Source organism: Cibotium barometz, chromosome 19 (genome assembly GCF_041138505.1).
Source record: "Cibotium barometz isolate CiBa-2024 chromosome 19, ASM4113850v1, whole genome shotgun sequence".
NCBI classification, from domain to species: Eukaryota; Viridiplantae; Streptophyta; class Polypodiopsida; order Cyatheales; family Cibotiaceae; genus Cibotium; species Cibotium barometz.
The window spans coordinates 5,433,102-5,460,952 of record NC_141064.1 but is presented as its reverse complement, the minus strand read 5'-3'; the positions used below and the strand labels follow the sequence as shown (position 1 = coordinate 5,460,952).

The window sequence follows — 27,851 nt, the reverse complement described above, 5'->3', positions numbered from 1 at the left end:
AGGGTCCAAACCATGTACAAGCAAGCATTTATTAACCTTTTTGTGCAATATATAAATATAGAAAACCCTGACACCAAATACTCTCTCTTCTTCTCTCTCCTCTGTCTTAATTATGCTTTATTGAGCATCAATGTTCTTAAGCAGGCTTAGGGCTTCCACACATGCAACATTACAAGACTGGGAGGATCGTGCTTCGAAGGCGCACTCCGTGCTTGTGCGGACCATTACGAAGGAGGTCTCACCGGCTGTGCAAACTCTTACATGTGCACATCAAGTATGGTCCAAATTGGAGGATCTCCATGCTTGAGATTCATCGATGTGGGCAGTTACTTTGGCAACTCTACGGTCTGTTATTTCCTATTGGCAGTTCTATGGAGTCGTTCCTTATGATGGCCAAGGTTATCCATGACCAGTTTACTGGCAATGGGTGTTGCCTTTGATAGAATGCACAACGGAAGACGGGAAAGTGGGAACATAGGAGAGAGAGAGAGAGAGAGAGAGAGAGAGAGAGAGAGAGAGGGAAACACAAGTATAGACCTGCTCTCAATATCATCAACCAAGAATACATGTCCCGAGCAAGAGGGGAGAAGACCTCGTATGTGAGAGACTGCAACAAAGAATGCTAAGCAATGAAAAAGGAGTGAGGGTATGCCGGCTATATATATGTCCAAAAGTAGGCAGTCGACCAGCTCACGACTAGGGAAAAAACCTCCACGACTAGGATAAAAGGTGTCCAAGGCTCCATAAAATGGGGATAAAATATGGGTAAAATAAGTGAGGGGTGACCAGCCCCTCTAGCTAACATGGTCAGCCCTAGAAGCTAAAGTAGGATACCAAACAGGAAGCTAGCAACAAAGAGATGATGTATAACACCCCCTCTCAGCAGCGCATGCTGAGTGAACTCCAAGAAGCCAGAGACGCCGTCCTCGATCATAGATGAAAGACTGCAGAAACAGGTACCAGGAAAGCTCCACAAGCAATCTCCTCAGCAACTCAGCTACAAAAGCAACAAGGCAAGCTACCAGGTACACCGCTGCTTTGGAAGAAAACAACCATGTAGGTTGCGACGTGTTGCTCCAAATAATGGTGCCAAACCCAAGTGTAAGAACACTCCCCGAAGTCGTATGTCGTGTATCTAGCATGAAGAAGGTATGAAAAACCTCAAAACAAACCAAGATCAGATCGTGTAGATAATCAATCTTGGGAGAAGCAAGCTGCTTTTCATTGGAACCCTCGTAAGAAATAGAGTCAATCTGCTCCAACTTTGTATCAAGAGTAGCCAAATGCTGTACAAAAGCATCCTCTGAAAAGGTCGGCATCGCAAGATGTAAAGACTCTGTAGAAAAGATGGGGTCCATCTGCTCAAACTCCGTACAGTGAGTTGCCCAATGCTGTACATAAGCACACTCCATTGAGGTGGGCATCGCTAGATGAAAGGACTCCACATCCCCCTCTGAAGAAGAATGTCGTTGGATTGGTACAAGCCTAACCTGATTCTAATCCAAATCCAAAAAACTCTGGAAGTACCACCGTGCCATAGGCACGGTTAGCAACCACAGATCCAAAGCATCCCACTGGGTCCAAAAGTCCATCCTCCAAAACAACAAACCTGCACACCGCAGCAAACCAAATGCAGAACGGGCAGGGGGAGGGACGTCCTCAGAAGCATCACAAAGAGAGGCAGAGGTAGACTCCTCACAATGAGGAAGGGAAGCAGGAATATAAACTGCAGTGGTAACAAAGTCCTCAAGAGCATCACTGATAGTAGAAGACTGTTCCATAAGTAGAATCAGATCCCAAGAATCACCAACCAACAAATGATCCATGCGAAAGGATCACTCCTCAAAGGCAAAACACCCTCCTTTCTCTGCAAACACTGCAAAGAACACAGGCTCGGACAAATAAACTCTGCACAAGATCTTTGAAAAGATCACTACTCTCCTCCAAAATCTGTAAACTCCTGTCACAGAAGCAAGTCTCCACAGATACAAAAACAGCTCTCGAAAAACTGACCCTCAAGTGAAGTAGTTGGAGATGGGCCCCCTCTGAGTGTAGAAAACACCAGTGGGAAGCAAAATGCGGCCAAAACTCCACCACCAACAGAAGGCAAGGAACATTAAGAAACCGGGTAAATGTAACAAAACACACATATAGATGCTCCAAAATTAGCAAAACGTTGACTGAAATAAGAAATTCAGTGTCCTCCTCAGGTACCAAACTGCCACCAAAGCCACAATCCAAACAACACCCTCTCTGTAAGTGATTTGTGTCCACTGGAGAAGAAAACACAGCCAAACAAGGGCTACAAACCTGAAAATTCAGGCCAACCAGTGTCCACACCTCTTACGAGGAAAAACGCTGAAGAGAAGGTACCTTCGGGTCCAACGGAAGGAGCCTAGCTGAAGGTAGAGCTACCAGCAAGATCTGTTCAGAAAAACGCAGCAACTATGGCTGCAAATCTGAAACTGCAGAAGTATTTGGGACAGGAGACACGGCTAAATCTGGAAAAACAGAAGATATATGGTACCATCAAGTCTCAGAGCATCAAACAGCATCGGAAAACCTTCTGTAGGTGAAAAAACGCAGCAAATATTGCTGCTGTCTTGCACATTAAATACCTTCACAAGCTGGGGAAGTGATGGTGGGTTGTAGGCAGTCAAGTGTAAATGGGCAAGTCTAATTAGAGGACCAAAAAACGTTGTCAGCTTTGATTCTATCATCATTTTAAGTGAATGTATACATTGTGTACATGTTAATCCATTTTTCATGGGATTCTTGGCATGTGTAAAAATTATTTGATTGGGTTTTAATAAGATATACAAACATTTAGTGCTACTTGGCAGGTTCCACCTAGTTTATGACTACTGAAAAATAGTATTTTTGATTCATTCTTTGCGGCTCTATTGTTTTTTCAACTCCGTATATGTGTTAAGAAGAGTTTCTTGAGAGGATTTGTTTGAAACTCAATAACTTAAGATATTAAAAAAAAAAACTTTAAAAAAGTCACAAAATGGTCTTTTTTTTAAACAAGTCTAGTGTTAATCATGTGTTAATCAGCATCTAGTTCTTAATCAAGCTTAGGACTATCGATCAATACAACCTTACTCATATATTGCGCTTTTTGCTCCGTAGTGAGACCATAGTCTTTCACTTTGAAGGGACGGTTCTTGGTAGACTTATTTTCAGCCTTTGGACCATTTTTATCTTGGTTTTGGTCCTTTTTAGGTGGTTGTCCACTATTTTGCAGGTTTTGGACTGCCCCCTCTTTGCCTATGAATGAGATTTTCCACGGATGAGGGTGACTATGGGAGATCACCTCACTAAAATGAAAGACTTGCAGGACAATTGCTTAACATGGATGAGGTTATCCTTGACAAGCAGCTAGTCACCGATTCTTTGCTCCCTTCTTAGTTGGGATTTGACACCTCTCTCAATCTTTTTGAGAGGAGGTGCTGATCTAGTCAGCTTTGAAGAGTTGGTGGGTTTACTCTTGCATAAAGAACAAACAAGAGCAAATCTATCAAGCAATCGTGTTGGTGACAAGGCATTTTCAACCAAGGCCAAAGGGAAAGCAAAGAGCTTTAAGCACGGAGGACACCTGTCCAATAAGGCTTGTCATGGACAACCCTCTTCTGGGGATGATTCGTTTGAAAAAGAAGATGCCAGCAAGCCCAAAAAGAAGGGCAAATGTCACTACTGTCATAAGCTTGCCTACTACATAAATGAATGTAGAAAGCGGATGTCAAAATAGAAGAAGAAAGATGCAGGTAATGTAGTAGCTGACACTTCTAATGACAAGGCAGAGCAGTCTGCTAATGTAGTTCATGAGGAGTGGACATTTTTGGTCACATGCACTAGTGACACACCCAAGTGCTACAGAATAGGAGATGTCTTTGATTGCATCCCATAGTAAGGATGTAATTTGGTATTTTGATAGTGGTGCTTCGAGCCATATGACTTCTTGCAAAGATGAATTTTAGCACTTGGTTTATGCTTCTGATGGCCGCACTTTATCATGTGCAGATCATTCTACTTTTCCAATGAAGAGGATAGGCAAGGTCATGCTTTTGGCAACCAATGGTGCAAATGTATGCATGCCAAATGTATTGTATGTCCGAGGGATAAAGAAAAATCTGCTCTCTATCTTAGCCATAACTGATAAAGTTTTGGTGGTTGAATTTGCGATAAGAAGTGTTTAGTTGAGAACCCTTCAAGGGGTTATACTATAGTCACTTTTGGAACACGATTCAATGGTTTGCATAAGCTGGATAGCCATAACAAGTGTCCATATGATGCACATACAGTGGTTGCCCACACTCCTGCTATGCATGATGCAGAGCTATGGCATGCCCGTTTTAGGCATGTAAACTAAGGGAGTTTGATGCTTTTGAAGAAGCACCATATGGTTGACAATATGTTGCCTCTTGAGTCTCCAACAAGACATGTATGTGAGAGGTGTTTTTGGGAAAGATGTACCGCTCCAAGGATGGAGGTGTTACAGCTGAAAATAAATTACCGCTCATACATAGTGATGTATGTGTTCTGATTGTTGAATGTCCTAAGCTATGGAGGTTGAAAGATCTTCATGACATAGGAGTGTGTGTTGACCTCTTAGAGGGTTTCAAAGAATTTGTGTGTGCCTAACATAAGCAGTGATATTTGTAACCTATAAAAGTGCATGTACTTCATTGAAGAAATCAAGCAAATGGTCACATCATTGAGTTGTGTACTCCATTCTCTCTCTAAGAGCTTTGTTCTCTTTATTCTCTCTATCTTTTTGACACATAGACAAGACACATTTTCACTCTCTAGGAGGTGGTTCACACACACACACACACACACACAAGTAATACCTTAATCCCAACAATCCCTCCCTCAAGGAATTGCCTCATATTGTGTCAAGGATAAATCTAGGCTCATGGTTTCTTATGCCAGTTTTCCTGGTCAAGGATAAATCACATGGCTCTAGTTTCACATGCTAGTTATGGGGTCCCAAGGTTAAAGACATACAAGAGATCGGGTCACACAAAAGAAGACAGCACATGCACTGGACTTAAAAAGTCCAATCATCAATCCAATAGTTGGCCTCTTGAATGGAAGGCTCTTCAATACTATTTACAGTGTTTTTCTTTGAATAGCAATCTTTTTCAAGATGATTGCTTTTCCCACATATACCAAAAGGATTTAGGCTAAAACAATCCTTTTCCAAGTGATTGCTTTTCCCACATAATCTACAAACTTTACCTTTGGCTTGTTTTTTGTATAAACCCTTGGACTTTACAGCAAAACCTCTTTCTGTGATAGCTTGTGTTGACCTTTGTTTCTTCTTTCTTTCTTCTTCCTGTAAAGAACTAATGATTCCATCCAAGGTAGGATTAGGAATGTTCTTCAAGGTGATCACTAGGTTGTCATACTCCTCAAGCATGCTTTTGAGAAGCATTGCCATGGCATCATCTTCAGTTACTGGAGATCGAACAGTAGCTAGCTGAGTCATGAGACTCCTCATTTTGTTGACAAGTGGAGCAAGAGATTCTCCTGTCTTCAGTTTCCAACTCAAAGAAAGGGATTTTTAAAGGTAGCTTTGGCATGGAGAACTTATTCTTGATTGTGAGCTTATTGAGTGCCCTATAATCCACACATAAACATGTAGGCTTATCTTTCTTTTACACGAATAAGATGGGTGCATCGAACGGGAAGGATGATGGGTTGATAAATCCCATCCACAGTAATTGAGATAATTGTTGTTTCAGTTCGCTCTCCAATGTTAACATGGTATCGTTCTTATTACCTTTAGACTTATATTTTGGAGCTTCTAGCTTGGAGTTTTCTCAGCCATTTCCAGTTTTGGAGTTTTCTATTTATTTTGCTTTTGGACCTTTCTATTTCCTTTAAAAAAAAATAATGCATGCGTCAGTCAACCCGCAATACTTTTTTTTTTCTATTTCCTTTTTTGGAGCATGCGCCAGCCCGAAGCCCATTGTCATATCCTTCTTGCAACAAGGCGACCATTTCCACCGTTGTTGCTAACAACAAAGGCCTTCCTCTGTAGCTTCTACGATCAGGGCTCTCCAGCTAGCTATCCTATCTCGGGCGTCCACACTTGGACGCCCGCCCGTTAGTTTATCCCTAACTCAGCTCGTCAATCAACCTGCCTAGCTCCAAGCTTCCCCAAACCTCGAAGCTAGTCTTGCGTGCGTGTAGCACACGGTAGATACACACTGTGCACATGACAGTGTCTCTTGTCAATTTAGCAATTTACTTCTTGTATTTGAGCAAGTGTTCATCAAATCTTAGTGTATTTAAGTGTATCGATTAGCATTGTGTTCAACCAAGTTACACATGCCCCAACTGAGGCCAACACAGAAGAGTGGCAAACTGGTTGCCTGAGGTGGGACCACTGGCTGCATCGAGAGCCAAGCGCATCAGCAGACACAACAGGCTGGCAAGATCCAGGAGAATACGGTTTTGTTTGAGAACCGTTTTGAGCAATTATTTCAGCACCCCCTGGAGGTGATGGCCCCCCCACAAGTCCCTCGAGGAACCCGCCCCCCCTTTTGGAGATCGTTACCTCGTCGGGACCCCCATCCATGTTTTCAGCTTGGAGATCGCTGACCATTTAGTGCTTGCAGTGGGCCCGGCCTCGCAGCCATCACCCCCCCCAAGAGAACCCATCCCTCCCCATCCCTCCCCCTCCCCCGCCGTCCCCTTCGACTCTCCTCCCTCTAGCTCCCTCTACTCCAGCTGTCCTATTAGAACTGCGTCTATGTATAATGTTTGCCTGAGCTCTCGCCCAAGTTGCCTACTCCAATTCTGCGTGCTCAAGAGTTGTATGTGCCATGCTACGGGCTGCACGCTCCACCTTAACAATGGAGGCGCTCTTGACTGTGGCTTCTACCATTGCAATTGCCTGCACATATTATTGTTATATATAATAATGCTGTAACTAGCTCACCCTCTCTCGCCTTGACACATATCTCTTTGGTAAACTCGCTATATCCGCGCTTGTGGATCAGTCCACAATCAGCGACTCAAACCGTGATTTCCAGAGCACGTAGGCGCACTCTAATAGCCGCGTGGCTTTCTAAGCCTTAATGCAACCTTGGATGTTAGGGCGCGTAGATTAGGTAAGGCCTATTAAGGCTTAAAGCCTTCTAAGCCTTGTCTAAGGCTTAATAAGCCTTATATTATTAATATAAGGCTCATTTAAAAAGGCATCGACAGCAACTGTTCTCACCAAAGACGACCAGGATATCTGCACTGACTGTCTACGTCCGCTCGAATTGTTGCATCGGAATCCATCGCTCCACTTGGTGATAGATGCAAGATTGGAGATTGTGCAGAATCAAAACCAATCAAAAATTTCCTTTATTTGGTAAGAGTTAAAGCCAATCAATCACTACACAAATTTGGGGCTTTTCTTATTTTAGGGAATTTTTTGGGAGCAAAATTTTAAAGATTTTCGTTATATTTGGGCCTTTTTCAAATTAGGCATCTTGTGTGACATTTTATGTCAATTGGGATTTAAGTTCTGGGATAAGTTTAATGGTCAAGGATTTCATACTTGGCAAATTAAAGTAAAAGGACACTTAATGAGAAAAAACCTATAGGGTCTTGTGAAACCATTGAGTGAGGAAGAGGGGGTTGCTACTAGAGCTACCACAGCTCCATTACAAGCCAAAAATGAACAAGCCTTGGGGAGTCATCATCACATCACTTGAAGATAACTTCATACACTACATAGATGAAGCCGATACGATTGCCAAAGCTTGGGAAACCCTAGAGAGGATATTGGGAGCTAAGGTAAAATTAGCCTTAAAATGCAACTTTATGGGTTAAGTATGGAAGTGAATGAAGACATATCTAGTGTTGTAAATGGACTCAAGAGCCTTATGACACAATTAGTGTATGTTAAATCACCTATTCCAGAGGAAGATGCCATATCAATTTTACTTAAAAGCATGCCTCCCACTTTTGCTCAAATTGTGACCGTTCTAAAGGAGGAGTCCATCCTTTCTTTAGAAAGTATTATTAACTCTTTGTAGGAAGAAGAGAAGAAGGCTTCACCAATGCTAGAAGGCGTATATGCTATCCTACCCCAACAAGAAGAAATGTGCTCATTGCGGAAAAACTAACCACTCATCTAACAGGTGTTACCTCAAGGAAAAGCAAGAGAAGAAAAAGGAGAAGGCTTACATTGTCGAGGCAGAGGAAAGCCACTTTGTGGCATTGAAGACGTGGATGATTCTTATGCATTTTAATTCTTTTGTACACTACCTTTTTGGATTATAACCCTTTGTTTTTATCCATTCCATTGATTATTGTAAGAGAAGAGTACATACATCCTATTGTTATAAAAAGGGGGAGGGGTCTCTATCTCATTATTTCAAGGAGAATAGTTGTAGGCTAAATTCATGTATTGAGTGTCTTTTACAACTTTGGATTAAGGGGGGGCTTGTTGGCAAAGGGGGGGTTTGTTGGCAATAAGCCCAACTTGTAGTCCCTAGCCTTTTTAATTATTTTGCATATGATATCTTTTAGTCTAAGATCAAAGATGTAATCCACCACCAAATGCCATAAGTAGTGATGTCATCCTAGAAATGTATCCATTCACATTGAGTGTACCTCTCATGGCTATATAAGCACTATTGTCTATTTTCATTATGAATGGCTCAATTTTCTTTCCCCCCTTAAATTTTAACACTTTTTTGAGAGCTATTTCAGCCTTGATATGTGAAATTAGAGGAATTTCTTGGATGCTCCTATCCCCACGAATTATGATGAGCTCAGGTAAACTGTCAATAAGTGTGAAGGTATCCTGTCGCTAATCAATGGGTGCATGCTCTCGGAACTGCTTGATGCCGAGAACTTTGTTATACCCTAGAAGTGGTGAAATAATGAAATCTCGCATGAATGTGGCCTTTTGACTAAACTCTAAATTGTTGAGTGTTATGAGTGATGTGTGTGTGGAGACTAGGTTTGAGTCCATCCACGACTAAATTATGTGACACTAATGTATAGCTCATCTTCGTAGCTAATTGCGGAGAGATGGCATTCTCAGAGCTACCCATGTCAAATAGGACAATGGCCTTCTTGCCATGAGATAGATCTGTCAAATACTAGGTGTCATTCTTGAGTATAGAGTTATACCTCATCCTGCATAGCATGCATAGGGTGATCATCATCTTGTGCTTCTGCAAAGGAAACAGGTTCCTCCTCATTACATAAAGTAGAAATGAGAACATGATCCACATGAGAATAATCTGCATGATGGGAACCTGCACGAGTTCTGCTAGGTAAAGGAGCTGCCAACTTGCTATTCCTCAATGTTTGCACAAGCCATTTTGGCATATGCCTAGATTCTTCTATGGCTGCTCTCTCCTCATCCACTAAATCCTCAATAATTGCCTCATTAAAAGGCTGATGTGCAGGCTGATTTTGCACTTGCAAAGGCTGAATTTCAGCACTTGGTTCAGCATTCAATTGCTCTACATATGGCTGCCCTTCATTAAACAAGAGTAGGAGAGAATCAAACATGTTATGTGAGCATACATTCTGCTGTTTTTTGCATGAAAGCATGGGTTGAACTGGGTTTTTGACAAAAACATCATCTCTAATCACCAAAATTTGCTTTGAGGTTGGATGGTAGAGTCTATATCCCTTGCTTTCTGAACTATATCCTACAAATATGCATTTAACTGCCTTATCATCAAGCTTACCTCGTTGTTACTCAGGCACAAGAGCATAAGCAAGACAACCAAAAACACGCAAATGAGCCACAGAAGGCTTCCTGCCATGTCAAGCTTCATAAGTAGTTTTAGAGATTGCAATGCCTTGGTAGGGCATTGGTTCAACTCATAGTTTGCGCACATGGTTGCCTCTAACCAAAAACCATGAGGTAAATCTTGGGCTTTCACCATACATTGTGCCATCTCCATGTTTGTTGTGCCATAAGCACGGATGAGAGCTTTCGTCTGTCCTTCAGCATCGCCCTTCTGCTTATTATCAAATATGTTGGGTTTTATGCTGTGTATGCACCCAGAGGAGTGCTAGTGATCATCAGTAGGTTACTGGGGCACTTTTTACTTCAGTTAGTGGAGGTTTTTTTTCCCAGTTTAGTTCAGTTTCACTTATATGCAGTTTATAAGTGTTTTGGTCCACCCGGCACATTTATGGCCGGACATGTGAACACTTATCCTTAAGGGTCACTATCATGTGGCTATTGTACTTGATTTTTCTATTCATTGAAGCATATTGGAAGTCGTGTACTCCTCTCTCTGGTTTTCCACCCTTGCTTGAACCTGTGTAAACCCTAACCCTAACCCTCATTGTCTTCAATTGGTATCAGAGCATTGAAGCTCTACACAGCCCTGCCCGTACACTGCCAAGCCTTTGCTGCATCTGCCCGTACAGCATACGTACATTCAGTCTGCGCTGCCTGCATCGCCTTCAGTAGCTGTACCAGCCCGTACAGTCAAGCGCAGCCACCTACATCACCTGTGCGCCGTCAGGTAACCTCTGCGCCTGCTGCCCGTAACTGGTCGCCTTCAGTCGGGTACTGCAAGTCGTCGCCTACAACTACTGTAGAGCGCCGCCTTCAGCCCGTGTACCTGTGCGCCACCTGCAAGACGCCGCCTGCAGCCCCAGTCAGCGCTATTCAGCCCGTGTACCTGTGCGCCACCTGCAAGACGCCGCCTGCAGCCCCAGTCAGTGCTAATCGTCACCTGCACAGAGAAACGTGCAGCTTTAAGTGCTGTGTACCTGGCGACTGCACTTGGCGACTGTACAAACACTTACCTGACGTGTACCTGCTCGCCCAACACAGAACTGTACCTGCCCGTACAGTAAACGCTACCTGCACAGTACTTCCACCTACATCAGCCTGTGAAGTACAGTCATTTGTACTTGCACTCTGGTGATCAGTACCTGCAGAAATACCACAACCTACACAGTCATTCAGTGGTAAGCATTAAAATTCAGTTTTTGGGCATTTTTATTTTCTCTGTGAAAAATATACAGGCACAACAGGCAGATTTTCTAGCAAGAAAATATACAGGTTTTTTTTTTTGCACAGTTTGGGTGCAGCAAATTTGGGCATTTTTGGGGCATTTTGGCATTGTGTACGCCATTTGCTGCTCTATTCAGTCATTGGTGCATTGAGATGCACATTCAGAGGATTGAGAGTGCAGGCAGATTTGGGTGAACTGTATTCAGTGGAGTACAGTTGTTATCAGGGTTTCTGCTATTGGGTTTTTTTGGTAAACAGGTACAACATTGTGCGTAAAGCATAATGGCAAATCAACAGCAAAGTGATGTATTCACATATTTGTCTAAGGAAGACAAATTGGATGGCACGAACTACTCCTTGTGGAGTTTTATGCTGAAAAATGTGCTTGTGGCAAAAGGTCTTTGGGATTTTGTTAGTGGTGATGAACCACGTCCAGGTCCATTGGCTCCAGAGACTCCTCCCCAAGGGGGTGCTCGTGGACGAGGACAACAGGTACAGGCTCCAGGACAGCCATTGCCTGTTCAGAGAACAAATGCTCAAAAGACATGGGATGCCAGGGATGCACAAGCTTTGTCACTCATTGCATTGTTAGTTCAGAGGTCCATTATACCTCATATTCGTTCAGCTGGCTCTTCACAGAATGCATGGGTGACTTTGGAGCAGATGTATGCTGCTCGTAATGAAGCTAGGATCTCATTTTTGAAAAGAGAGCTGGAAAATCAGAAAATGAATGAAGGAGATGATATGTCTAGCCACTTAAACAAGCTGCAGGATTTGAGAGAGCAACTCATCAATGTGGATGAGATTATTCCTGAGACACAGCTTGTGTCCACCATCTTGCACTCTTTGCCAAGATCTTACTTGGCTTTCCATACCTCTTTAAACCTCAGCATGAGGAATGCTGTTGAACCCCTCAAGTATCAGGAACTTGTTGCTCTCTTACTACAAGAGGAGCAAATGAGGAAGAAAATGAATATGAACACAAATGCTGAACAAGCATTTACTACAGGTCAAAAGGGGAAAGGGAAATCTCAGCCAAAGAGTGCAAATCAAAATTCAGGTGATGGTGGTTCTTCACAGGATACCAAGAAAGGTGATGGACAGCCCAAGAAAAAGGGCAAATGTCATTACTGTAAGAAGCCAGGTCACTACATCACGGAATGTAGGAAGAGGATTGCCAAAGAGAAGGCAAAGGAAGCTGGGATGTCAGTTAATGATACTTCTAAAGCTCCTCCAGAGACTGCTTCTTTTGTTGAGGACAGGGATTACTGTTTTTATACATGCAGCTATGATGCCTCTTGGTCTTCACAGGCACTCAGTTTGACAGAGCATGCATGTACTTGGTATTTTGATAGTGGTGCCTCAAAGTATATCACATCTCGCAGGGATTTGTTTAGTCATGTTGGCCCTGCCCCTATTGGCAAAACTGTTCAGTGTGCCAACAATGCTTCATATCCAGTGTGTGGCATTGGGGAGATTCAGCTTACAGCCATTGATGGCTCCATTCTCCGCCTTACAGATGCCTTATATGTACGAGGGATAAAGAAGAATTTGTTGTCCATTTCTTCTTTAGCACATTGTGGAATGCAGGTCTACTTTGATGATGATAAATGCATGGTCAGAGACAAAGCAAATGCCTTGACCTTGATGCTTACTGGTACATTATGTCATGGACTTTATGAGTTGGATGCATTTCAGCCAGTGGATCAGTCTGCTTATCATGCATTCACTCTTACTCCAGCTATGGTTGATGCGGAGTTATGGCATGCTCGCATGGGGCATGTAAATTTTGGTAGTCTTATGCTTATGCAGCGACATAATATGTTTATAGATCTACCTCTCATGGAGAAGCCTCCAGATCACATTTGTGAAGGATGTATTTTGGGAAAAATGCACAGGTTTTCCTTCCCACGTGATCAGGCTCTAAGAGCAACTGCAAAGTTGCAACTTATACACAGTGATCTTTGTGGTCCCATGCAGACGAAGTCATTAGGTGGTTGCTTTTATTTTGCAACATTTATTGATGACTTCTCTCGTATATGCTGGGTGTATCCTTTGACACAGAAATCACAGGTATATGATGCATTTTTGGCCTTTGAAGCACTTGCTGAGACAGAGTCAGGATGCAAGGTGAAGACTCTCCGTTCTGACCGAGGGGGGGAATATATGTCACATGTGCTGAATTCCTTTCTTGGGAGTAGAGGTATAAAACATCAGTATACTACTCCTTACACTCCACAGCAAAATGGGGTTGCAGAAAGGAAAAATCGGTCACTCATGGAGATGGCCAGATGTATGCTAAAGGCAAAAAGACTACCACATATCTTTTGGGTGGAAGCAGTAATGTGTGCTTGTCATATTTTGAATCGATGTCCCACAAAGGCATTGGTTTCTATTACTCCTTTTGAGGCTTGGCATGGCCGCAAGCCTTCTGTATCGCATTTTCGAATCTTTGGGTGTCTTGCATATGCACACATACCCAAAGAGTTGAGGAGGAAGCTTGATGATAAAGCCACAAAATGCATTTTTGTTGGGTATAGCCGTGAGAGCAAGGGCTACAGGTTATATGACCCACTATCCAAGAAGATATTCATCAGTCGGGATGTGATTTTTGATGAAAAATCAGAAATATCCATGGCTGGTTATGAGGCAAATCAGGCTGAAAATGATGTGTTTGAAGGTCTACTACCCATGGAGTTTCATTCCACAGTTGGTGATCCAACTCATGAGGGTACTGGACAGCCAGCAAATGATGTAGGTGGTGCAGAAATTCAGCAGCCAAATGAGCCAGAAGCTGAACCAAATATGGGACAGCAGGCACCACAGGTCAGACATATACCTAGATGGTATTTGAGGACATTACAGGACAGCCATTTAGAGGGTCCTCTTGCTGGTCGTACTCGTAGGGAGACAAGGACCAATGAGCATGCACACATCATGGATTTGAATCTGGTTATGGCAGCCAGTTTACAGGACGATGATGAGCCTGATTCATTTGTGGATGCACGAGATAATGTGCATTGGAACAAAGCCATGCAGGATGAGATTGATTCTATTAAAAAGAATCAAACATGGGATTTGGTTGATCTGCCCAAAGGCAAGAAAGCCATTGGTACTAAATGGGTCTATAAGTTGAAAAGACATGCAGATGGATCCATTGACAGGTACAAAGCCCGTCTAGTTGCAAAGGGCTATGCACAGAAGAAGGGCATTGATTATGAGGAGACATTTGCTCCTACATCCCGTATGTCGACACTTAGGTGTGTCATTGCATTGGCTGCACATCGTGGTTGGGTTGTTCACCAGTTGGACATAAAGACTGCATTCCTACATGGGGACCTCGAGGAGGAAGTTTATGTATTTCAGCCCATGGGATTTGCAGAACATGGTCATGAGGGGAAAGTTTGCAGGCTGAAAAAGGCCTTGTATGGTTTGAAACAAGCTCCACGAGCTTGGTACGCAAAAATAGATGCTTTTCTACTCACTCAGGGATTTGTGAACAGTCCATCAGAGGCCACTCTGTATGTAAAGAAAGAAGACACAGATCTGCTGGTCATCAGTCTTTATGTGGATGATCTCTTGCTCATGGGATCAAATGATGACAAAATTGCAGCTTTTAAGGAGATACTACAACAGACATTTGACATGTCTGACTTGGGCCTTGTACATTACTATTTGGGCATACAGTTTGTGCAGGATAACAGAGGCATTGGGTTGTTGCAATCACGTTATGTTGCTAAACTTCTGGAGAAGTTTAAATTTCAGGATTGCAAGCCTATTAGTACTCCTATGGAGCCTGGGATGAAACTGTCACTACAAGATGACAGTGTTTCCTTTGATGCCACTACATATGCTCAGGCTGTTGGGTGCCTCATTTACTTGTGTAATACAAGGCCAGATATTCAGTATGCAGTCTCTCAGTTGAGCAGATTCATGCACAGCCCACGGTTGTCACATTGGCAAGCTGTGAAGCGTGTATTCCGTTATTTGCAGGGTACCTCGTCTCTTGGTTTGCTTTATCCTGAGGGGAGGGACATGCAGTTACATGCTTACAGTGATTCAGATTGGGCTGGTGACTTTGATACCAGACATTCCACTAGTGGAAATTGTTTCTTCCTTGGCGCTTCATGCATTTCTTGGCTAAGCAAGAAACAGACCACAGTGGCCACTTCGTCTTGTGAGGCAGAGTACAGAGCAGCCTACACTACTACTGTTGAGTGTGTTTGGCTGCGTCGTCTTATGACTGATATGGATATTTCAGTGGAGGAGCCTACACCTATCTATACTGATAGTCAGAGTGCCATTGCTGTGGCCAGGAATCCTGTGTTTCATGCTCGCACGAAACACATTGAGATTCACTATCATTTTGTTCGGGAGAGACTCCAGGCAGGAGATATCAGTCTGATCTACTGTCCTACAGATCAGAATGTGGCAGACATCTTCACCAAGGCATTACCACGTCCGAAATTTGAAGCATTCCGCAATGCTTTGAATTTGTTTCCTTTTGGTGGATGATGTACAGTGATCACATATCACTCCAGGGGGGGTTTGTTGGGTTTTATGCTGTGTATGCACCCAGAGGAGTGCTAGTGATCATCAGTAGGTTACTGGGGCACTTTTTACTTCAGTTAGTGGTGGTTTTTTCCCCCAGTTTAGTTCAGTTTCACTTATATGCAGTTTATAAGTGTTTTGGTCCACCCGGCACATTTATGGCCGGACATGTGAACACTTATCCTTAAGGGTCACTATCATGTGGCTATTGTACTTGATTTTTCTATTCATTGAAGCATATTGGAAGTCGTGTACTCCTCTCTCTGGTTTTCCACGCTTGCTTGAACCTGTGTAAACCCTAACCCTAACCCTCATTGTCTTCAAAATATCACTGGGGGTACTAGATTCAAAGAGGGTAATGGTTGTACGACATTTGTGTTTGAAAGTGGAGGAGTGGATGTAGCTTCAACGACAGCCACTGTAGACAATGATGCTTTGGTAGCTTTCTTAGTCTACGACTTATTGCTTTTGCTCATTTGACTGGAGATAACCTCAAGTAATTCCCTCCTTGGCCTTCTCCTCAGACATCTTTTTAGGCTTTGCCTCTGTGGTTTTCTTGTCCCTTGAGTTGCTGTGAGGCTCATTGTCCTTACTGTCTTTATTGTTCTGAGTATCCTTACTAGGCTTGGATGAAGATGCTATTGTTGTTGGGGTTTGGGACTTGACTGAACATGCTTGGGCTTACCTCCATTCAGCATCATTTCTTGATTCTGCGGCAGAGTCAATGCGCGGTCATAACACTGAGGCTCGAAGTTCCCGATAGGAAACGTGATGTTCATATCTAACTCCTTGAGGAGTTGTTTCAACTTCTTGTCTTCGAACTTCCCCAATTGTTGTGCCATGGTTATGACCTTGGTGGAATAAGATAGCATGGGCGACCCATTTTGGGAGAGTTTTTAAAACTCATCCTCCAAGTTGTTCATGTCGTGGGGTGGAAGGAGGTTAGACACAAAAGTCTTCCATATGTAATGAGTTGTGCTTGTGGTTAGATCTGTATGGACATTGGAGACCTAACCAATGGTGCCATCAAGTAATGGCTGCTCCCGTGAGGTGTGGAGCCATGAGATGGATTTTGTCTTGAGGATCTGAAACTTTAGCTAAAGGAAAATATGCAACGAATTGATGAATAAACTATGTGACTGGAGAATGATCACACTTACCATCACACTTATTGAAGTTTGGTTGAGCTTGTATGACTGTGGCTGATGGAGCGGATGAGGAACTAGGACTAGGTGCCAATTTGGGAGGGTTGCCATAAGGTTGGTTTGATTGTGTAACACACAACAAGACCTTCTGTATAGCTTTATGTTAGTGAGCATGAAGCAATCCACTTTTATCTCTATATGGTGGAGGTAGAGCGGAAGAGAGAGACAGAGCAGAGGTGACACCAGATTGGGTCCGAATATACCCAATGAAGGCCCCCCTCCCGCAAGCAAGTGTATTTACTTTATTACTTAATAATAGTAATAATTACTTTGCAAGTTATTATTACTATTATTATTATTTTTTCTCGGGTGTCTCTATTAAGCTTTTTAATATTTTTTTAAAAAAATTTGTTTGTTTTTGGTGTTTTTCTTCTTTCTTTTAAAATTATTCGTAAGTTAAGATTCATCTGGCCTTATGACGGTATATATATATATAACTTTTGTTACAATGGAGAGAACTTACTGAATATGAATGATGGAGACCGCCAAACACAAGGATGATGTAGACCTTCTGTCTGCTGAACCATCAAGCGGGTTGAAGACAACTTTGAAGCCACTTTTGATAGCCTTATGCACACCCAGATCTGCTGAGGAGATGCACTGCTGAAGGCTGGATACTGAAGCAAAGCTTTGGGCTGCCTTGGGACTGAAGCACTAGGTGCTTGGCTAAGAATGATCCATGCCAAAATGGGGAGTCCTAAGCACACATATTCAGAACTTCTTATGACTGGAATGAATGAGATGATTTATGCAAGAGAATGTTGGTTAGCTTATACTGGTCGGCTGTTTTAGGTTGCTGTCGGCGAGGTGAAAAGTCCACGACTGCTGTAAGATAGCATTAAATGTTTCTGCATTTCATAGGTGTGATGATTTGCTGATGTGGCATGCTGGCCGATTGGTATATACTGCTGAAAGTGACTGTTTTGTTGCGTGCGCAAACCACCCCCCCCTCCCCGGTTGTGGGCGGGGTGCAGTGCCCTCACCCCCTGCAGCCACAAGAGGTGGTTCACATGTACATACACACAAGGTTGACATGCACACAGGAGATGGACACGCACACATACAATTCCGAATCCCAACATGTTTACAGCCCCTAAGGCTGGCCAACAAGAGGTATGGGTTGCCTATTTTGCATAGCATCATATGCAAGGCATATAGCATGTCTTATGGCTGTGTCACGATTGTGACGTATTTATGTATCAGATTCTCTCTTCATTGCTGATTCCTGTTGCAGATGCAAAGAGTAACCTGCCAAAGGGAACCCCTACCCTCGACTGGTTGCGACTCTTCGCCAAAGGATGTACCTCTTCATCAAATAGCCACATCCCTTCGACGAATGGTTGTATCCCTTGATGAATGGTTGTGCCTCTATATCGAATAGACACATCCCTTAGCCTAAAGTTGTACCCTTTCGTCTAAGGTCATGTCCTTTCGTCAAAGGACATGCCTCTTCAAATGTGTCTCTTCATCTCCTATATAAGAGACCTATTGTACTGAATTTAATACACAACAAGTCAATTCAATCTTGTCTCAAGTGTTCTCTTGAAGGTTCTTGTTCTAAGTTAATTACTTAAGTAGTAATTAGTACACAATATGCAGGATTAACAACATAATCCTCAGTGGTATCAGAGCAAAATTTTTCCTACCCGTGGGTTGTGAAGCCCTCACCCTCTCCGCGGCACTCCCTCATCCACCTCTCCTCTCGGTGTTGTATGGAAGAAGCAGAGCGACGGTGGACTTGGCGTGAATCCTTGCTCAAAGTAATGTAAACAAGAACACAAGGTCTCACATCCATACACACTCATTGTGTGTATAGCAGAGAGGGACCCCTGCTGTATTTCCGGACTACTCTCCCTCCTTGCTAACTGGTGGTGATAAGCGTTCACAAATGGCGCCCTTCGCTGCTGAATATGGAGCCCCCCCCTCTTCGCCTCGTTCGCTGCCAGTTGTCGGCCCGGAGCCCTCACCGCCGATGAGCACCTTCTCTTCGCTTAGTCGCTGCCGGTGCCCTTCAACGCGGCGCAATCCAGTCGGCGGGGCTCTTCGAAGCGGCGCATCGATTCACTCGGCGACGTGCCCGTCACCTTTACACCACCAAGAAAACAAAAAAAAAAAAATCATACGCACTTGCTACGTGGATCTTTAACAAAAAAAAAAACCAAACAAACCCAACAGGCGTGCGTAGGGCTTGCGCTGGGCGTGCGCTGGGCGTCCGTTTGGGATTTGCTAGTGTGAACTGCCACCTTGGGCGACTCGGAAATCACCACCCGCTGTCAGGATGCCGCCTTGTTCTTGCTCGCCTCCTCCCCAGCGATTAGGCGCCCTTCCTCCTGGCTGTTCGTGGGTTTTCCTGGCTTTCTTGGCATGCATGTTGACTACCTTTCACACTTCTCCGGCTACCTTGTCTATTTTCAAGGTTTCTTTGGCGCATATGCTCGTGGTAGCACATGTTCCATTGAATGGTTCTTACTAGCGCAATCAAAATGAAGGCATTTCAACTACTCTTGAAGCCTTCTCTAGCTACCTTTTCGTCACACTTGATCCACAAAGCCTCCTCAAGCTCCCGGCAAGCAACTTCTCGGCGTACAACACCCACAACAGGTTTCTTGTCCTCAGCACAGTTCTGTAGAGACCACCAGACATGAAATACCTTCGTTCGAGCATCTGCATGCTCGTCGCAAACATTCTCAGCATTACAACAGTTATGAGAAAGATCCATCTTTGAATCACTATCAGCAGAAGCCAAAGCAGCAATATGAAGCTTTCAGAAGATCTCCCCTTGAAGAGTCATCAATCTCTTCGAAGTGGGCTCACATAGTGGCACATATTTCCGACCCTAGTCGAGTACTCGGTCGTGAATGCCGCAACGCTGGACAAGTTCCCCCTTGCGAGCCATACCATGCTCCTCCTACTCTGGAAGCCTTAATACCCGCTGATAAAGCTGAAGATTCAAGAGGTTCTGGTTCATGTGTGGCATCCCAAATGCACACAGCTTCTTTGGCTGTGGTCCAGGCAAAAACAAAAGCCTTGTCACCGCCCTTGCAGAATGAAGTCTTTGTCTTTTACACAATAACCGACGCAGTTGCAATGGTGAATGAAGATTCTTTAAGTCTGAAGACTCCAGTTCTTACCTTGAATGGTACAAAGAATAATTCTCATACAGACTCTTGCAGTATGACTTCAGTCACTGCACATGACTCTTTGGACAATACTTGTCCTAGTCTCGATGCACTATCTTTGCAGATGAAAGAGCCTTTAAACAATACCTCTTCTTCATCTACGACAACCCTTGAAGACATCCGTGTTCCAGACAAGCCAATGGACTCCCTTTCAGATTTTCAAATGATGGTCACTAATCAAATGCAAAGTTTGGTGACACAATCCTTGATATTGGAGATTCAAGACAGTTTGCTCATGGTTTCTCTAAAGGCAGATAAAGATTCAGTCTTTTCTTGGACAAAGCTCGAAGTTACCAATGATGTTAACAAAAGAGTTCCAGATATGATTCTCATACTTTTGGTAAAGATGAGACAAGTTGCAGATGCAGTTAATATTCAGTTTGGTATACGCAAGATTGTTATGGTCAACAATAATGCCATGACATGGGATCTAGCAGCTAGAGCTTTGGATGTAGAAGCAATACAATCATTTTCCTTCTTCCAGAGTCTCAACAACTACCCTTGGATTTTATTTTAAATGGGAGGGAATGTCACGATTGTGACGTATTTATGTATCAGATTCTCTCTTCATTGCTGATTCCTGTTGCAGATGCAAAGAGTAACCAGCCAAAGGGAACCCCTACCCTCGACTGGTTGCGACTCTTCGCCAAAGGATGTACCTCTTCATCAAATAGCCACATCCCTTCGACGAATGGTTGTATCCCTTGATGAATGGTTGTGCCTCTACATGCCTCTACATCGAATAGACACATCCCTTAGCCTAAAGTTGTACCCTTTCGTCTAAGGTCATGTCCTTTCGTCAAAGGACATGCCTCTTCAAATGTGTCTCTTCATCTCCTATATAAGAGACCTATTGTACTCAGTTTAATACACAACAAGTCAATTCAATCTTGTCTCAAGTGTTCTCCTGAAGGTTCTTGTTCTAAGTTAATTGCTTAAGTAGTAATTAGTACACAATATGCAGGATTAACAACATAATCCTCACAGGCTGCCCCGCCAAGGGGCTGGCCCATGTACCCATGCTTTTACATACTTCAATATGCTTTGTGTATGCACCTAAAGGACTGACTTCTCATGCCCTAACCTCAGATGACCTAAATGCTTGTTCTCCAAGTGGTTTAAGGGACTTACCCTGACACCTAAGGCTGGAAGACTAACGTACGTAGCTGGTGCTTGACATGTCTTGGACTGGGGCTCACAATGGGGTCACTCCGCACAATGGCAATGCTGTAACATCAAGATTGGGTGCATGAGTTCCTTGATTTGTAGGATCCTATTTTCACAATGCATGTTGATTTTCAGATGAGAAATGGGCCCTTGTAATTTCAGGGCGAGGTAAATTTGGTCCCTAAGAGTTTTGGTTGATGAGATATTGAGAGCTAGGCTATGGCATATTCACTTTCTAGCATCTTTAGGTAGTCTAGCCTGCATAACAGGAAATGGCCATTTCCTAGCCAAAAATGTGGAAACACCTTTTCTCTCAAGTTTCTGTTTCCGTTTGTTTCTGTTCCATTTCTTGTTTCCCGGCAATTTTCTGCTTTCAAGTAACTTTCCCAAGTTTCCTCACCATCTCCTCCAAATTATTATCCACCCCACAGTTCTTCTGTATTTCTCTCAACTTTTCGCCTCATTTCAGTTTAATTTTATAATGTTACCTCTTATGTTTTCTATATGATATTAAAGACTATCGGTTCTAGCTGTTTCTCTTTATTGCAGTTTTGGTGGGACCATGGGTTCAGTATTTCTAATACATCAACATATTTACGTCTTTCGCTTGTGTAGACAAGCCAAAGCTGCCCACAAATTTTGAAGAGCTAACTTGGGCTAAAATAAGAGAAGCTGTGACTGCCATCCATTTAAAGCAACCTGTATCATGCAGTCTAGAGGAACTGTATCGGGTAAGACACTCTGAAACCAAAGCATCAGTGAGTCTATGTTTTTGATGGTTGGAGGTATGTATGGCTTTCTACATCAGCTTTGGGGATTCATGAATTTTTATTCATGCAGGCTGTCCAGGATTTATGCCTGCACAAAATGGCAGGCAATCTTTACAACCGTCTACAACAAGAATGTGAGATGCATATTGCAGCCAAACTGCAGTCCCTGGTCGGTCAGAGCCCAGATGCAGTAGTATTCCTATCACTTGTGGAGAAGTGCTGGCGTGATCATTGTAACCAGATGCTGATGATCCGCAGCATAGCACTGTATTTGGATCGAACATACGTCATACCGACCTCCAATGCAAGGTCTCTCTGGGACATGGGGTTGCAACTGTTCCGCAAGCACTTGGCATCATGTCCAGAAGTGGAGCACAAAACTGTCACTGGTTTACTGAGGTTGATCGAGAAAGAGAGGTACTGAATCACCTATGCACGAGTCTGTTCTTGAGTGATTTCGTGGACATGCCATTAGTATACTGCCCATAGTATATGGTGGCTTCGTTTTTATGCGAATGGACTGTTTGTATCAGGCTGGGTGAGACGGTTGATCGAACTCTCCTAAAACATCTCCTTCGAATGTTTAGTGCATTGGGTATATATGTGGAAAGTTTTGAGAAACCCTTTCTCGCTTGCACAGCAGACTTTTATGCTGCAGAAGGCACTAGATTCATGCAACAGACTGATGTGCCTGATTATCTCAAGCATGTTGAGGTGGGAATTTTTGAATGGTGGTTTCCTTTTGCCTTTCAATAATGGATTGGGGTTTGGAGAGGAAAGATTTTTAATCCCTTCGTAAGGTCTACATTTGCAGGTTAGATTACATGAAGAGCATGATCGCTGCCTACTCTATTTGGATGCAAGCACTCGCAAACCTTTGGTTGCTACGGCTGAGAAGCAACTGCTGGACCGACACACTGCGGCCATTTTAGATAAGGTCAGTTGGTAATGTTGTTTTGCATCAGTGTAGGTTTTGTGGGTTGTCTTGAAATAACAATCAAAATGGTCTTCTGAACAGGGTTTCAGCATGCTGATGGATGCAAATCGTGTTTCAGACCTTCAACGGATGCACAGTTTGTTTTCGAGGGTGGGTGCATTGGAGCTGCTTAAGCAGTCACTAAGTGCCTATATCAAGGCCTCTGGCCATGATGTAGTCATGGATGATGAAAAAGACAAAGACATGGTGTCATGGCTTCTGGATTTTAAGGCCCGGCTTGATATGGTGTGGGAGGAAAGCTTTTTCAAGAATGAGGCTTTTGCAAATGCTATCAAGGATGCATTTGAGCACCTCATCAATTTACGGCAGGTATTTCAGAAATCACCAATGCTGAATTCTGCAAGGCATAAGTTGTGATTTTGATATGTAATTTCTTGGGTGCTCATGCTGTGAAACTATAAACAACCAATGCAGAACCGCCCAGCAGAATTGATTGCAAAGTTCATAGATGGCAAGCTGAGGGCTGGCAACAAAGGCACATCTGAAGAAGAGCTGGAAAACACCTTGGACAGGGTGCTGATTTTATTTCGGTTTATACAGGTCAATTTCTTGGCAAACATTATGATATGTGGCGATGCAGGCTCGTGCATGAGCTCATGTGTGCACACGTGCTAATGTGTCTGTATCTGCACGGGTGCCCTTGCCTGTGTGTGCCGGCGTACTGTTGCAGGTGCATGCATGTACTTGTGCGTGTGTGGGTGTGCGCCATGTGTACATGTGCTGGTAGTTATTATGAAATGTAGCGGTGCAGACTCTTGCATGAGCTCATGTGTGCACATGTGTTCCTGTGTCTGTATCTGCATGGGTGACTGTGTACTTGTGCTCAGGCTTCTGTGTGCACGTGTGTGTGCCTGCATACTGTTGCAGGTGCGCACGTGTGTGTGTGGGTGTGCGCTGTATGAATGTGTTCCTGTTGTCTGTGTGCATGTGCAATTCAGATTTAGCTAAATGTTGATAATTAGTAAGATATGCATTGACAATATTTATCTTGATGATTTGTCGTATGAGGTCAAGGCTCAATTACCTCAGGGATGATGAACATCTTACTGACAAGCTGGCATTTTGGTCTGGTGTGCATCAGGGAAAGGATGTTTTTGAAGCATTCTACAAGAAGGACCTTGCGAAAAGGCTTCTTTTAGGGAAAAGTGCATCAATTGATGCTGAGAAGTCAATGATCTCCAAGGTGACCTTGAGTCCTAATACTAAAGTGAATATGATGTGCTTATGATTCTCTTACTGTTTTGATGTTTGTGTCTAACTGTGAGAGTGTTTGGTATGTCGTAGTGGCTTGACATCTCTTTTTGCGAGATCTATCAAGAGTTTCTGGTGTAATCTGTATGCTACCTGTAGATCAGGTGTTCAAATCTTTTTATTTCTTGGATGGACATCTGAACGGCCTTTTGTCTCACACAGCTCAAAACAGAATGTGGTAGCCAATTCACAAATAAACTGGAAGGCATGTTCAAGGTGAGCTTAAAGTCTACCACAAGAGCCTTAGTTGTCTGAAGCTCAGTGCTGCAGTGGCTCCTTGCATACAGTCTCTTCTGCTGCTAGATTAGTGTCTGATGTCCTTTGGACTGCTCTCTCTCAGGACATTGAGCTGTCTAAGGAGATAAATGAGTCTTTTAAGCAGTCTTCACAAGCCAGAACCAAGCTACCTTCAGGCATCGAAATGAGTGTACATGTATTGACAACAGGGTAATGCACAGTTTTGCGTTTTTTTTTTTTGGGCTGTATTTTTTTAAAATCCCACAGCTACTCTATATCAGCCAGGCTATGACACCTCTCTTTAGGGTCTTTAAAAGTAGATCCCCAGATGGCCCACCGGACAACCCACCAGTCCCCTGGACAGCCTATGGTAGGATGGGAGAGATCCTCCACTCAGGAGGACGGGTGGGTGGGATCTCTCCTTTTATGTGTGTAAAGACCCTTAGATATGCAATTTGTGATCCACTGCTTTGAAATCTAAGGAAGGTATTTTTTTGAAGGTACTGGCCTACTTACCCACCTATGGAAGTCAGGCTACCTCATGAGTTGAACGTTTACCAGGTGAGCATTTGATCTCTTGCTAAAACCAAAAAACAGAAGCATTCGGTGCGGCAAACACACATACATACTCATATATCGTGGGTAACAGGACATTTTCAAAGAAATCTACCTCAGCAAGCATAGTGGGCGGAGGCTGATGTGGCAAAACTCTCTGGGGCATTGTGTCTTGAAAGCTGACTATCCCAAAGGCAAGAAAGAGCTCTCTGTTTCGCTATTTCAGGTGTGTGTCTATGCCTTGTGACTTCTGAATTTCTAGCTTTCTGCTTGCTATCATCACAATGGTTTCTGAGGGCAAGTTCGTTCGGTTTTTGACTGTGTTTGCAGACAGTCGTGCTGATGCTCTTCAACACTGTGGAGAGGCTCAGTTTTCAAGAAATCAAAGATACCACGGCCATTGAAGACAAAGAGCTTCGCAGAACTCTTCAATCCTTAGCTTGTGGAAAAGTTAGAGTTCTGTCAAAGGTACAGGCTCTGGTCATTGAAGTCCTGTTCTGCCAACTCTCTTAGCCCCTCACAACCCCTGTGTGCTCCATCTCCTTATGTCTTGACTCTTAGCCCCCCCTCACACCTTAACCCGCCTCTTTCCTCTTCACCTAGTCCTCTTCTTCTTCATGTCTCATCTTCCTTCTCCCGCTCACCCTGTCCTCGTCATGTCTTATGCCTCGAGGCTCTCTTCAGAACCTGGTGCTGCAAGTCCTGTAGTACCTGGATCCCCACAAGGGGATACTTGGTCACTATCCTTTTCCTCGTCTTTTACTGGAATATGAGAGAAATCATTAGAGACTGGCAGAAAAGAAGCCTGTTCATTTTAAACCTTACGAGAATGCTGCTTTGTATGTCCAGGAACCCAAAGGGAGAGATGTTGAAGATGATGACTCCTTTTCGTTCAATGCAGACTTTGCTGCCCCCCTCTTCCGAATAAAAGTACACTTTTCGGTTGATTTCATGTATTGTTGTTAGGGCAAGGCATCTTGATTTTTGTTTTGGGAGGTGTTTGGTTCCCAAGTCTATGCTGTTAAAGCAAGCGAATGTGAGATGCATGTAGGTCAATGCCATTCAGCTGAAGGAGACTATTGAGGAAAACACCAGCACAACCGAAAGGGTCTTTCAAGATAGGCAATATCAGGTGCCCATCTCCCACAATCATACAAACATTAAGTATTAGTAGGGACTAGTTATGAATATTTAAGGTTAATTTAGGCAAAATTGCCTACTTTTGTGTCAAATCCGCCTTCAATGGGGAGAAATTCCATGAATTGGTGGTCAATTAATGGCTTTGGGACTAATCTTTGAAGGGCACTAGGTCATAATTATGTCCTAAACACCAAGTAGGGTTTGTTTTGCTAAAAGGCCACGTTATTTCGTTGTGCAGATAGATGCTGCTATAGTACGTATTATGAAGACCAGGAAGGTTCTCAGCCATACATTGTTGATAACCGAGCTTTTCCAACAGGTAAAGCTCTTATTCCTTGAACTCCTGCTACTCTCTGACATCATTGTATTGGGATTGTGGTGATAGTTTGGGGCTTTGCAGCTCAAATTTCCCATAAAGCCAGCTGATTTGAAGAAAAGGATAGAGAGCCTGATTGACAGAGAGTATCTGGAGAGGGACAAAAGCAACCCACAAATCTACAACTACCTTGCTTGATTCACACGTGGCAAAAAATTGTCCCATTTTTCAAGGTGAAACTGACTCTGTATTTTAAAAGATATGTTACTCTTCTTCATATGGGGTGATGCCTGCACGTGGTTGGACCTGTATGTGGAAGTATATGATGTATTCGTGGGCTTCAGGCTGGTGAAAGCAAGCTTCTACATTTAGTTTCCCAAAGTCGCATTGCTATCATGATGAGAGCATTATGAGTCATTACAGCATGAGATGCCGTGTATGTGTCTAACAACCATGGTTATAAGTAGCATGAGATGTCTTAAAGCATGTGCCAAATAACCATGGTTAGAAGTAGAAAGCTCCTCAGGGTGTGTTATATTCACAGGTGGAGTCAAGGTGATTTGCCAGGTTCTTCTAATGGTCAAAGAAGCAGCTTTATTGTGAAGGATGTACTTTTTCTTGGGGCCTTGTACAATATGGCAGATGACTTAAGTTTCTTACTTAGCGAAATGTCCTGCAATGGAATCCCCTTAATCTGTGCGAGTCTCCTCATCTTTCATTTTTGGAGGCCGTCTCCCATTGGCAGCCTGAAGGAAGTAAGTGAAGTAGTGAGCAGCAGCTTCGTAGCTTTATGTATGGCCGTGTTTTCTTTCAGGCTTTACTGGTTAAGAGAACTGTCTTGACTACATTGAGGTTAGTCCCAAGTGTGCAAGGTAGTACTTCGTGTTTTCATGGCACACTACATGTTTCCTATATCAAAGCTGCTATGCACACTACTACATGATTCCTATATCAAAGCTGCTATTCATTATGATTAGTGTCGTAAATCTCTTATGTATCAAAGCTGCTATTTATTATTAGTGTCGTAAATCTTTGATGTATCTTATCTCTTTTAGTTGTGACTTCTTGTCAAATTGTTGAATCTTTGATACATGTTGGTATTATCTGTTGTGGCTTAATGTCTAAAATTTCTTTTGCTGTGTTATTGCCCAATGTTTAAAATATCTTCTTTTGCTGTTTATGCGATGTGGATTCACTGCATGTTTAGCAAGGCCATGTATTTGAAAGATACATGCACAGAAACTGTGACGATATGCACTGAAATCGAGATATAATGGATTAATACTAGTAAACTATTATGTAAACAAGTTTGCCAACTAGCAATATTAGGCTAGGAAGAGAATGTAATGCATTATATGGCACAAGTAGTTCGGAGCTCTGAGATTGCAAGGTATACTTCAGGTGGATTTGTTTACGACAGATGATCGCTGGAGGTCAAGGGCAGATTTTTTTGATGGTTCCAAGAGGGCATATATTAA

General features: G+C 43.2%; 1 protein-coding gene across 2 annotated transcripts in view; it reads left to right on the top strand.

Moving 5' to 3' along the window:
• Positions 1-27,343, top strand: part of LOC147628134 (cullin-4-like) — a 63,924-nt gene extending 36,581 nt beyond the window's left edge. The window contains exons 2-18 of one of the 2 annotated variants that reach the window (XM_086813168.1): positions 21,723-21,838; positions 21,948-22,294; positions 22,411-22,591; positions 22,692-22,814; positions 22,896-23,183; positions 23,289-23,414; positions 23,956-24,057; positions 24,288-24,341; positions 24,466-24,572; positions 24,863-24,923; positions 25,012-25,143; positions 25,248-25,385; positions 25,767-25,847; positions 25,969-26,049; positions 26,296-26,376; positions 26,458-26,606; positions 26,918-27,343. In XM_086813168.1, the coding sequence (XP_086669294.1) occupies positions 21,723-21,838; positions 21,948-22,294; positions 22,411-22,591; positions 22,692-22,814; positions 22,896-23,183; positions 23,289-23,414; positions 23,956-24,057; positions 24,288-24,341; positions 24,466-24,572; positions 24,863-24,923; positions 25,012-25,143; positions 25,248-25,385; positions 25,767-25,847; positions 25,969-26,049; positions 26,296-26,376; positions 26,458-26,571 (2,132 nt within the window). In that variant the 3' untranslated portion in view covers positions 26,572-26,606; positions 26,918-27,343. Of the gene's footprint in view, positions 1-21,722; positions 21,839-21,947; positions 22,295-22,410; positions 22,592-22,691; positions 22,815-22,895; positions 23,184-23,288; positions 23,415-23,955; positions 24,058-24,287; positions 24,342-24,465; positions 24,573-24,862; positions 24,924-25,011; positions 25,144-25,247; positions 25,386-25,766; positions 25,848-25,968; positions 26,050-26,295; positions 26,377-26,457 lie in introns of both variants that reach the window. The other variant, XM_086813167.1, reaches the window with a different exon arrangement.
• Positions 27,344-27,851: the final 508 nt, after the last annotated feature.